The 12,357-nt window shown below is 39.2% G+C and overlaps 1 protein-coding gene across 4 annotated transcripts in view; it reads left to right on the top strand.

Annotated features, from left to right (window-relative positions):
• The window catches only part of FGD4 (FYVE, RhoGEF and PH domain containing 4), a 139,079-nt gene that overhangs the window by 95,208 nt on the left and 31,514 nt on the right, over window positions 1-12,357 (top strand). For all 4 annotated transcript variants that reach the window (XM_077774458.1, XM_077774457.1, XM_077774459.1 and 1 more), the window contains one exon: window positions 11,255-11,344. In XM_077774458.1, the coding sequence (XP_077630584.1) occupies window positions 11,255-11,344 (90 nt within the window). The remainder of the gene's footprint in view (window positions 1-11,254; window positions 11,345-12,357) is intronic.

Genomic DNA, 12,357 nt, shown 5'->3' with positions numbered 1-12,357 from the left:
GTGGACAGATGCCATGTTTGTGGGTGCTCCTGACCTCGTGATATGAGGCCAGAGGGCTAGAGAGTGTGAGAGTAGGATCGGCTTAAAATGTAAGTGAGGGACAAATTTCAGGGGGGTTATGTGCCTAACCTGTATCTTTTCCTCCCTGAAAACAATGGATTTTTTAAGTTTTGTATAAAAATTAATAGTCCTCATAGAAAATCAAGAAAATGCGGCAAAGCATAGAGAATACAAGTCACCCGTAGTTCTACTACCCAGAGAAAAAGGTACTTTGATATTTAACATTCCAGCTTGTTTTTTTCTGAGCTGAGTTTTGGGGGGAAAAAATCAACAGCCTAATGTATGGTCATTCTGCATCCTGTTTTGTAGGATTGAACATAGGTGCTTTCCTGTGTTATTTCAGATTTTCCATAAGCCAAATACTATGTGGCCTCAGAGGCACTTAATTAAAGCATGGAAGTGACATGACTGTACATCTGTGAGTTTTAGAAAAATGAGTCAGATAAAAGGAAAACAGATGGACAGGGTTTGCAAGCAACTACAATAATCCAGGTGTGAGAGGATGAGGTCCTGTACGGATGTAGCAGAGACTTAGGGCAAGAAAGAGAGATTTCTACCGACGTTCTGATGGAGGTAGGGAATGAGTCATGTTCAACTCCTGGCTTGGGTGAAGTGGCCCTTGGTGTATCACCTACTGAACTAGAAGAGGATAGAAGGAGCGATATATTTGGAGGGAAAAACCTCGGTTTAGACTTACTGAGGTTGAGAGACTTGTGGATTATCCTCATGAAGATGTCTAAAACAAAAATGGAATACTCTGGAGGCGCCTGGGTCTCTCAGTTGGTTAAGCGTCTGACTTTGGCTCAGGTCATGATCACATGGTTCGTAGTTTTGAGCCCCCCTTGCTTGGGATTTGCTCTCTCCCTCTATCTATGCCCCTCCCCCACTCAAATTAATAAACTTTAAAAAATGAATACTCTGGAGATGCTATGGTGTATTGGTTAAGGATAAAGACATTGGAATTAAAAGAGATGAGTTGAAACCCCAGTTTTATCACCTGCCAGCTAGGTGACCTCGGACATGGTATGTTAACATAATTCGGCAGGCCTTGGCTTCTGAACATGTTAACAAAATAATTGAGGTGGAGGACAGGAAGGAAGGTAATTGTGTTTGGAATGATGGGAGGGAGGGAGTAGAGTTGCTAATCAGGTTAGTTTTGTACTACTGAGTTTACAGCACCTGCAAGACATCCATTTGCAGATAGTAATTGGCAAGCAGAAATATGGGTCTGGAGCTCAGGAAAGAGGATAAGAATATAAGAGGATGTATATGAGGTTGTGATTAATACTGCCAAAATAGAATTGCAGGAACAGGAAGAAGGGCAAAGGCTAAGCCCTAGAGAGCACAAACATGGTCAAAAGGGGAACATAGTTGTGTGAGAGGAAAAAGAAAAGAGAGCAATGTCATGAGAACCACAGGGTTTGGGGAAGGTGGGTATAGGATTATTGGTGAGCTTATGAGAATGAAACATCATAGGTAACTAGCTTAGAGAACCTGGGTAATCAAATTAAACAGACTACATTTATATTGTACATACACTATGTGCAAGGCACTGCAGAAAATAAAACAGCTGACACAGGATTGAGATAAATGATCATTATGTAAGATATCTTGAGGTAAGGGGAAAAGGGAGCTCAAAGATGAAGTCAAGACTGGGGCGCCTGGGTGGTTTAGTCGGTTGGGCGTCTGACTTTGGCTCAGGTCATGATCTCAGTTTGTGGGCTCGAGCCCCACGTCGGGCTCTGTGCTGACAGCTCAGAGCCTGGAGCCTGTCTTTGGATTCTGTATCTCCCTCTCTCTCTGACCCTCCCCTGCTCGCTCTCTCTCTCTCTCTCTCACTCTCTCTCTCAAAAATAAATAAAACATTTAAAAAAAAACGTTGAAGTCAAGATTCAGAGCATGGCTAAAAGGGTGAATTCTCCGTTAGCATAAATTGACAAGTCAGGGAGTCTGGAACTCACTGAGAGACTACAGTGTAAGACTCCAGTGTAGAGGGGACTGGTAGGCTTGGTGTCAGTTTGGAAAGTGCCCCAACAGGCGCCAGTGAGATAGACTCAAAGGGTGGGGCTTGGAGCTTGAGGACAGCGGAGAAAGCTCTTGTGGTGACTTGTGACTAAGATCCTGAGGGCCAAAGTCAAGGGTAGTGGGCATAATCAGCCATCTCCCAGCATTGCTGAATGACCTGGAACTCAGGAGAAGATGGAACTTGCAGTGGGAGGGAGCCAAAGTCTGCAAGGCAGCAGTGCCAAGAGAACAAGATGACAGAGTCAGTAGTCGGGCTTGGCAGAAAGTTGGCGTGAACCAGGAGGGTTGGGAAAGTGAGGTGCATGGAGGTCACAGTGCATATTAAAGATGCTCTTTGGCATGGGTGTGAGAGAAATGGGAAGATCAGATCTTAAAAACACAGCAGTCATCATATGCGGCTCAAAAACAAAAACAAAAGGAACCGAGCAATATACCATAACCTGGGGGTCAGGAAGACAGCCTCAAGGACCAGAGTCTCTAGGTTTGTATCCCAGCTCAGCCACTTACCAGTTGTAGGACCTCAAGCAGGTCACTTAAACCTCTCTGTAGCTTAGTTTTCTTCATCTGCAGCATGGAAATAATAACCTACCTCATAAGGTTATTACAAAGCACAGATCATCAAATCCTTGTAGAAGATTTAGAACAGTGCCTTATGACATAGTGTGAACTATTTGTTAAATAAACATAAAAATAAAATCATGTTTCCTCATGTGTAAGTTGAGGAGAAGAGACTCATGACCTGAGATGTCCCTTAACAGATCCAAAGTTTAGCATATCTTGCCAGGTGAGTATCCCAGCACCTACCAGTTTGTTTTAAAGTGAGATGGTTGGGGCACCTGGGTGGCTCAGTTGGTTAAGTGTCTGACTTCAGCTCAGGTCATGATCTCACAGTTCGTGGGTTAGAGCCCCGTGTCAGGCTCTGTGCTGACAGCTCAGAGCCTGGAGCCTGTTTAAGATTCTGTGTCTCCCTGTCTCTCTGACCCTCCCCTGCTCACGCTCCCTCCCTCCCTCTCTCTCTCTTTCTCTCTTTCTCTCTCTCTCTCTCTCTCTCTCTCTCTCTCGGAAATAAATAAAACATTAAAAAAATAAAGTGAGATGCTTGTTTGCAGAAGACATAGATGGCATTTTGCCTGCCTTATTTTTTTTTAATAATTTTTTTTTTTTTAATTTATTTCTGAGAGAAAGAGTGTGTGAGCAGGGGAGGGTCAGAGAGAGAGGGAGATGCAGAATGTGAAGCAGAATCCAGGCTCTGAGCTAGCTGTCAGCACAGAGCCTGATGCGGGGCTCAAACCCACAAATCATGAGATCATGACCTGAGCTGAAGTCGGACGCTTAACCGACTGAGCCACTCAGGAGCCCCTGCCTCTTCCTTTTTTAACACAGGCTTCTTATATTTTGTTTGTTTCTCTTACCTGAGGATTGTAGGTTATTAGCACACGATGCGGTCATTTATACGCATAAGGTTTTAACTCCAGGGAATTATCATCAGAAATATTTATAAGTGGCCTAATTACTTTGATACTCTGCTTCAGTTATGGATTGTGTGCATATATTGAATTCTTCCTGATGCCTGATCTTTAATTTCTGCAAAAGCCAAAGACAATTTAGTGTAATGTATACTAAATTAGGTAGAAGAAGAACAGAGTTCTCTTTTTGCTACCACTTACTTCCTGTCTGATCTTGTGAAAGTAACTAAATTGTCCTTCTCATTGCAAGGACAGTTCTCTGTTTTGCCCTTCTCACCACCCTATCTCAAAAGGTTAGAATGTAAACCTTCAGATTAAACTCTCACTCACCTGTTCACCTGTTTTGAATTGAATAAATAGAGTAGAGGACATCAGATTGGAAAAACATTGTTGCTAGGTCCAAAGGAGGCTTGGGGGCGCCTAGCTGTCTCGGGAAGTAGAGCATGCGACTCTCGATCTTGGGGTTGTGAGTTCCAGCTCCACAGTAGGTGTAGGGATTACTTAAAAATAAAATCTTCAAAAATGGAAAGAAAGTAGGGTTGGACCTTGCTTCCAAAGCTTCCTGAAGGACCATGCTAAGGTAATAGACTATTTATTCTTGTCATAGTCTGTAATGAAGTCCTGGGAAAGGAATAATGTGCCCGTGTCATAGCAGATATTCTTTTTCCTGTAATGTGAACCTACAGATAAATTTCATGCTGATTACAAATCTTCCCTGAGAACATGCGACCTTCCTTATGGCATTATTACATGATCTTAATTGAATACAAAATCTGTGTTTTATTCCCTTATCTTTCCATTTTCTTATCCTGCAAATCCACAGAGAATTCTCCTCCTTAAAAGGCTGTGACAAAGCAGGAATTTTATTTTCACAGACCTAGATTTGATTCCTGGCTGAATCACTTACTTAGCAATATGATTTGGGGCAGGTTACCCATCCTTATTAAGGCACTGCTTCCTCATCTATAAAATGAGAGGATAATGATGCCTGCTTCGCAGGAGTATTATGAGGATTCCATTAGCTAATTCATGTGAAGCACATGTTAGTGCCTAGCACACAGTAAGGACTCAATAAATAGCGAGTGCTGTCACTGTCACTCACTTGTTGTTTTTTTAATACTTTATTTATTTTTGAGAGAGAGAGAGGGAGACACAGAATCCGAAGCAGGCTCCAGGCTCCGAGCTAGCTGTCAGCATAGAGCCCGATGCGGGGCTCAAACCCACGAACCGTGAGATCATGACCCGAGCCAAAGTCGGACACTCAACCGACTGAGCCACCCAGGCGCCCCACTCACTTGTGATGCCTTCCCTCGATCTCCCTGTTCCTTAGTATAATGAGAAAGGATCTATAGAATTCTATAGAATTCTGGAATATTGGAATGAAGGTGTGTGACACAGGTTAGAGATTTTAAGGTGCTTTTTGAGATGATAGGCCAATTATGTAACATTCAGATATTACTGTGATCCAATTTCAAATTATCACCTGGAGCCACATGAAGACTTTAATGTCTAGGAAGACATTAAAAATGACATATCAAAATTTTCATACAGTTCATGAATTGTGGTACAGAATCAAGTGTTGATTTCCTAAGTTAACTCATCTTGTTATGAAAGAATGGACTCAAGGAAAGCAGGAACATGTGTATTCATATAAAGCTACATCTTCCATCTCCATGGAAGAATTTAATTAATTGGCAGCAGATTTGGATAGAAACCCCCAGAACCAAGAAACCCAATAACTTACATATATTACTTTAAACATAACCTGTAATGAATATATGAAAAAAGCTGTAAGAACCCTTAGTAGTTGTGATTCAATGTTTTTAGAAAAAAAATTCTTCCTGCTTAAAATGAAATCATGAGAACATGTATCGAAAACTTAAAAGCATAATTGAAGAGTACTAAAGCATGATGCCAATATCTGACTCATTTTTATGTAATTGAAAGTTTTGCCCTTAAAGCATCTTGTAGGAAACTCTAATTGTTTATTAACCTTTATGAAGTTCTTTCCAAAATATCTGCCCCCCTGCTTGGTGGTTCTGAGGCATGTGGCAGTGCTTATGGTGCTAAGACTTTGAAGAATGAATCACGGGCTCCGCAGAAGCATTTTCTGCCTATCCAGTACATGAAGTCTGTGAGCTGCCAGGGGGGCTCTTTGTCTGGGGCGCCTGCCATATGGAAGAGCCATGCCAAAAGGTCTGAAAAGAGCCGTAGGAGCTGTTGACATCTGTAAATGAGGAGGCAGAACTGACACTGCAGCACATTCATGAGCCAGCAGGCACACTGACTAATGACCGGGCTGAATCCACCCTAGGGAGAATGGAGTAGATCTCTACGGGAAGGTTATTGGAGGTGTGGAGGTGCACAGTCCTAACCTAGGAAGTGCCTTAAGTGGAAGTGAGAAGCAGAGAAAAGTAAATTGTGTAAACTCTTACTATAAGAGGCGTGTACTTTATCTTTTCAATTTGGATAGTTTAGTTGTACTTTATTATATCTTTGTTCAAGGCAATATCCTGAGAATCAGCTTTCAATATCGGAATATAGTTTCATTTACAAGTGAAAAAAGTCTTTATGTTATAGAGGAATATCAAAGGTAAGATGCTTTTGTAATAACATATTTATGATTATTTTTAAAAAGTCAAGCCTGTGTATTTGGTTGCAATAGAGGCAAAGAGGGTTATTTATTAAATCAGTATTGTGTAGCCATTACTATTTTCCAAAGAATCACAAGAATATGTGACTTAGTAAAGTGCTAAACACAAAAGTAGTGGTTATATAGTTTCGAAGTGGCAAATAATAAGAAACAATATATGACCTTACCTATTTAACTTTTTATTTAAAAAAAAAAAAATACCAGGCTACATCTCTAATGTACTAACAATTTTAAAACAACATTGTCTGTTATTTAAGCAGAAGTCTCACGGCACCTGGGTGGCTCAGTCAGTTAAGCATCCAACTCTTGATTTTTGGCTCAGGTCATGATCTCTTGGTTTGTGAGCTCGAGCCCCACGTCAGGCTGTGTGTTGAGCACAGAGCCTACTTGAGATTCTGTCTCTCCCCCCTTCCCCAGACTCAAAAATAAGTAAATAAACTTAAAAAACCCTATCTCATAGAGTAATAGAGCCCCTGGCATCCAGATAGATGCATGTATTTCTCCTTAAATATACTCATAGATGAGTTTCAGTAACTAATTTTTTAAAGTTAGAAGCCATCATATCATTATATCAAATATGACTGAATTTTAATACCTGATGATTATTACTAAAATGCTGAAAAGTCTGCCATAAATAGAATTTATATTAGAGAAAGATTGCATACATTAAAATGCAGAGTAGATACCACATTTCATTTTTTAAGTGGATAGCTTGTATTTCATTAGTCTATTCCCTTGCAGGCATTTATTACAGTCTTGTTGCTTGTTGCAGAAAAGAGTTAGAGTGAGAGCCAAAGGTTTACTGACCAGTGACTTAAAAGCTCATGCTCTCTTATATGATTGGAATCTGATTAAGTTACCTTTTAACCATGTGACTTGGAGCAAGTCATCTGGTCTTTCTGAGCCTTGGAATTTTGTTTTGTTGTATGTATGTGCTGACATTAAAACAGGGATAAAGTACCTATTTTATAGAATTATTGTAAGGATTAGTCAATTTATGTAAATTAATTATACCAGTGTCTGGTCCATAACAAGCAATCAGTGAATAATCGTTAACTGTTCTCACGGTAACTCTGTTGTTTGGATCCGTGACTTCTTCACCTCTTCCATAAAAATCCTTAGTAACTTTTCACAAACCTGTGTGTGAGTGATTAAACCAAATGTCAGCGAGTTTACTTTTGCTTAATTTGTGTTGGTTTTGGCAAGGTCAGGGACCTAACATTAGAAGACCATCTGTGGAAGGACATAGCTTTTGCTAATAACTGCTGGCTTCTCCCTTGGATTTTGCAAAATATGACCAGGATATCCACAATTTGCCTCATTCAGCTAAAGTATGATTTAGAGTCAGCAAAAGATCATTTATTATAAGCTTCCGATTTAAGATCCTGTAGGATGTGGAAGACCTCAGGAGTGACTTCATCGCGTAGCAATAATAGACAGTTTGACCTTTTGGTTAATGAATTCTCTGACTCGTAAAGGATGTATTATTTTATCATGGCACATACTTTGCTGGATGGTTTTCCTTACAGGTATTTGTCAGAATCAGAACATATGAAAGTGAGTGAGTCACAAAGTTACAGTACCTCTGTTAGAATAAAACTAAGGTCATGCAAAGAGCAAGCCACTAATACTAATGACAACATGGATGCATCTCAAATGCATTTTGAGAAGTGGAAGAAGCAAGACTCAAAAGGCACATACTGTGTGATTCCATTTATAGAACCTTCTCTAAAAAGACAGATCTGACTGTTAACAAGAGTGGGTGATAGGAGACAGATGGGACCAACCATAGAGACTTAAGTTTGGGTGGAAATGTTCTTTATCTTGACTGTGGTAGTGAGATGATGGTATTAAATATTTGTAAAAACTCCTAGAACTATATACCAGAAGGGTGAATCTTACTATTTATAAGTTATATGTCAATAAATCTGGCTTACAAAAACACAAATGGCTGGGGCACCTGGGTTGTTCTGTCGGTTAAGTGTCCGACTTCAACTCAGGTCATGATTTCGTGGTCTGTGAGTTCGAGCCCTGTGTCAGGCTCTGTGCTGACAGCTCAGAGCCTGGAGCCTGCCTCAGATTCTGTCTGTCTCTCTCTCTCTCTCTGAAAAATAAATAAATATTTTAAAAACCCCACACAAATGGCTTATAGTATTGATGCAGGTCAGTATTTCTTTTGAGTATGTCAAATAGTACATTTATCTCCTTCTGAAATGTTGATATATTTCTTATATATTTACTACATATTTGTGTTCTCTTATTATAGATTTGTAAGTCACATATTCAATTCATTATTTTATTTTCTCCTCTATAAGCAATAATTGTTTAAAAATTACTTGAGAGTTTTTCAGTTTCACAGAATATACCCCATATGTTTCATAGTATTTCAGTTTTCCATATTAGGATGCTTCTAACACAAATAACATCAGTAACACTCAACCTGGCTTAAATAATAAGGAAGTTTATTAGCTTCATCTCTGTGGTTATGGGGTGGCTGCTTATAGCATTGAGGTCTACAGGTACCCATATTTACATGGAGCATAAAAGAGAAATTTCTTTTTGTATGGCTCTTCTGTTAGAGTAGGGAGTCCCAGTATATATTCCCTCTTCTCATTGGCTCTTGAACCAGTCACTGTGTATTCTTGATTGTTACACCAGTTAGGGCCCTCCTTTTCATCTGGGGAATGACGGTAGTTTCTCCAAAGGGAAGGCTACCTAGTAGTAAGATAGATATACTAAACAAATCTGGATATCATTAAGAAATAGAGGGAAAGGATGTCAAACAGACAGACAATAATGCTAGTACTTTACCCTGAATTGATTGTTTTTTTTTAATGTTTTTAATGTTTTTATTCATTTTTGAGAGAGAGACAGAGCATGAGTGGGGGAAGAGCGCAGAGAGAAGGAGACACAGAATACGAAGCAGGCTCCAGGCTCTCAGCTGTCAGCACAGAGCCCGATGTGGGACTTGAACTCATGGACCACAAGATCATGACCTGAGCCAAAGTTGGACGCTTCACCAACTGAGCCACCCAGACACCCCCTGAATTGATTGTTTAACCAAAACCTTGGCTACTTGTGGTATTTAATGACCATATAGTTTTAATTTCAGTATTTTTGCAACCACAGATTATTTAAATGGTATTATGTTACTTTACCTAAAGCCTTCACATAAAAATACTTCATTTCAGTGCTGCTGTAAGTGGTAACATGGTAACCTCATATGTTGAACACAGTGAAGCATACTATATAGTGTAATAGCATTTTATACACAATTTTAAATGTAGCCTTTATACAAACTAGACATTGGTTTAAAATCTACTTTGTGCTGGGATGAGCACTGGAAACCAAGTTGACAATAAACTATAAAAGAAAGGAAAAAAGAAATATACTTTGTTCTGCCTTGATGATAGAGTTATTACTAAACCCTTACTATGCTTCTTACTTGCCTAGAATGAAATGGACACTTTAGCAAAGTAGCTGGGTAGAAATTTCTCAACAAAAAGATGTTTAAGTATAAAATAGAAAATGTGTTCTAATAGAACCAAGCCCAAGGGCTCTGAGTAGTTGAAGAAGGCTCCATGGACAAGGAATAAAAATTCAGCAGGCCATCCAAAAAAAGTATGCCTTATATACCTAGAGAGAGAAAGCAAGAATATATGCTATGTAGAGAGGATGGAAAGAAGAAAGGTTTGGGAATGACCATGGACACGTTTGGATAATGGTGGGTTAGATTTGTGTGTTTGGAGGGGAGGGTGCCTGCAAAGATACAATGGGAAAGAAGTCTGAGACAATGAGTAGGGGTGAAATTTGAACAACCCTGAATAATACATAGTCTGGCTGTTATCCCACTGGGGAAAGGAGGGCTGTTGGATGTTTTCTTTCTATGGAAAGTAGAGTGGTCTTGGCAAAGCAGAGTTAGAAAAATTGCTCATACAACAGCATACAGGGTGGGTTAGAGCCAAAAAAAATAGTAGAATCAGGTCAAAATGGGAGTTCTTGATTAGCCTGGGGTTGAGATACAGTAAGAGAAAAACCAGGTGGCAGTGATGAGAATTAGAAGGATGGATGCTAAAGATACCACAGGAGTAGGAGTTTGTAGCAGCCTGGGTTTTCTGCTAGGGAGCTAAGTTTACAGTGATTCAGGGAACCAAAGGCAAATAACTGGAAAAGAATGGCACCATTGCAAGGCTGGGTGAGTTCCAGTGGCGTGGGGTGGGAGGTGGAAGCATAGAGGTTTTCCTTAAAAGATGAGTTTGGTCTTACATTGACAGCATGTCACAGTGGTAGTAAATGTCCAACAGTAGAAATGTGTGATTGCTACTCATTCATTCATTCAGCAATATTTTATCAAATGCCAGTATTTTATTGAAGCCGTGTACTAGGCAGGAGAGAGTTATCAAGTTACCAAGAAAAAATATCCCATTCTCACAGAACTATCAAAGCTCTACAAATATATTTAAGAGCCGAGGAAACATACACTCGGGAAATAATAACTTATTTGTTTTTAATTCAATATAATATGGGTAGAAGGAGGGAGGGGGACACAGATGAAGCAATATTAACAATGAGCTGATAGTTGTTGAATCTCAGTAATGGATACATGCCGATTCATTTTGCTGTTTACTCATATATGGTTGAAATTTTTCCTAATGTGTTTTTTTAAAGGCATAAAGTTAGATGCATAGAGCTAACAATTAGACAAATTATCTGAAAGAGTGATAAAATCATTTCTGAAGAGTAGCCTGAGAGAGACAGGGAGAAAATGAGCCAAATATAATGTCTGAGAAAGATAAAAGGTGTTTCAAGGGCAAAACACATGATAGTGTTGATTTTGACAGGGGCTAAAGAAGTTGTTTTAGGTTAAATCTAGCAGATTGCTTATTTTTAATTTTGTTCATTTCTGGTTGGATGGTCCTTCATGGCTGAAAGGAATTGGGTACCTGAGAAGCTTGAGAAAACTTTTTCCCCATTTGATAAGGTGTTTATTTCTTGAAAAATATTGTCTAAGTTTTATTTCCTAATATGTGGGTATCTATTCTATTTTTAGGAAACTGATGAACAAAAACTTCACAAAATAGCCAATGAACTTTTGCTTACAGAAAGAGCTTATGTCAACCGACTTGACCTCTTAGATAAGGTAATATTTTCCCTTTCAGGTTTTTTTTTTTTTTTGCATTGCATATCATTTTTAATAGTCAAGGGGTTTTAGAAACTAGAGATGAGCATGACTGTTTTTGGCCAGTTAAATCTTTTTCTTCAAGGAAATCTTTAGAATTTTTAGCTTTGTCAGTGAATACACTAGACATAAAGGTTTTTCAGTTCATAAAGAGCAGATTCAAGGACTCTACGTATGAGTCACAAAATGCCTTTGTCTGTATCTTTCATTCCTCAACACTAGTCTGTTTCGTGCCCATTTATTATGATCTTAGAGCCATGTTTCCATTATAATCTAAATAAGAGATTGGTAATTCTAATGCCTGCATGAATATGTCACTGATTCTGTTTGTCTCGTGTGCTGTTCAGACCCATGTGAGTCATCTGAACTAATGGAGCAATAGGTCAGAAGGAATTTTGAGCGTTCACTTGTTTAAGCTTGTAAGAGACATCTAATATAGCGCCTGGTGTAACTTGCGCAGTCAATATTTGTTAGAAATGGCATTCAGAGTACTTTATCACATTTTGTACTTTAGTCATGCTGGGGCCTTGAGTATCTTTTTAAATACACATTACAAAGAATCACTTAAAAATTATTAAGGCTTCTTAATACTGTTTTAGTGATAAAAGAACAAGATAACTGGTAGATTGCCAATATAGACTCCTATTATTAGAAGAGAAAGTTGCCATGTTTGAGTGCTAACTATAAGAAGAATTCTCCCACTTCTGCCATTGGAAAACTGGAATTTCGTGGGAACAGGCCGTCCTGGGTATACCTCCTTATCATTGATTCCTAGAGTAGACTATGGCCCTGTCAGATGAGCTGTAAGGGCCCAGATTAAGGCCTCTGTCCTTTGAAATAATGAGTTTGTGACTTAAACACTCACTTCCCGAAGAGTTTCACTGTAAGTCAATCAAGTCATGTCGTTTATACGTTTGAAACAATTTCCCCTGAGGGGAATACAGACCTGAAGTATTAGGTATTCCTATCGTGGA

The sequence above is a fragment of the Crocuta crocuta genome, unplaced genomic scaffold, assembly GCF_008692635.1.
Source record: "Crocuta crocuta isolate KB4526 unplaced genomic scaffold, BGI_CrCroc_1.0 scaffold176, whole genome shotgun sequence".
NCBI lineage: Eukaryota > Metazoa > Chordata > Mammalia > Carnivora > Hyaenidae > Crocuta > Crocuta crocuta.
This window is presented reverse-complemented; position numbering and strand designations above follow the sequence as displayed.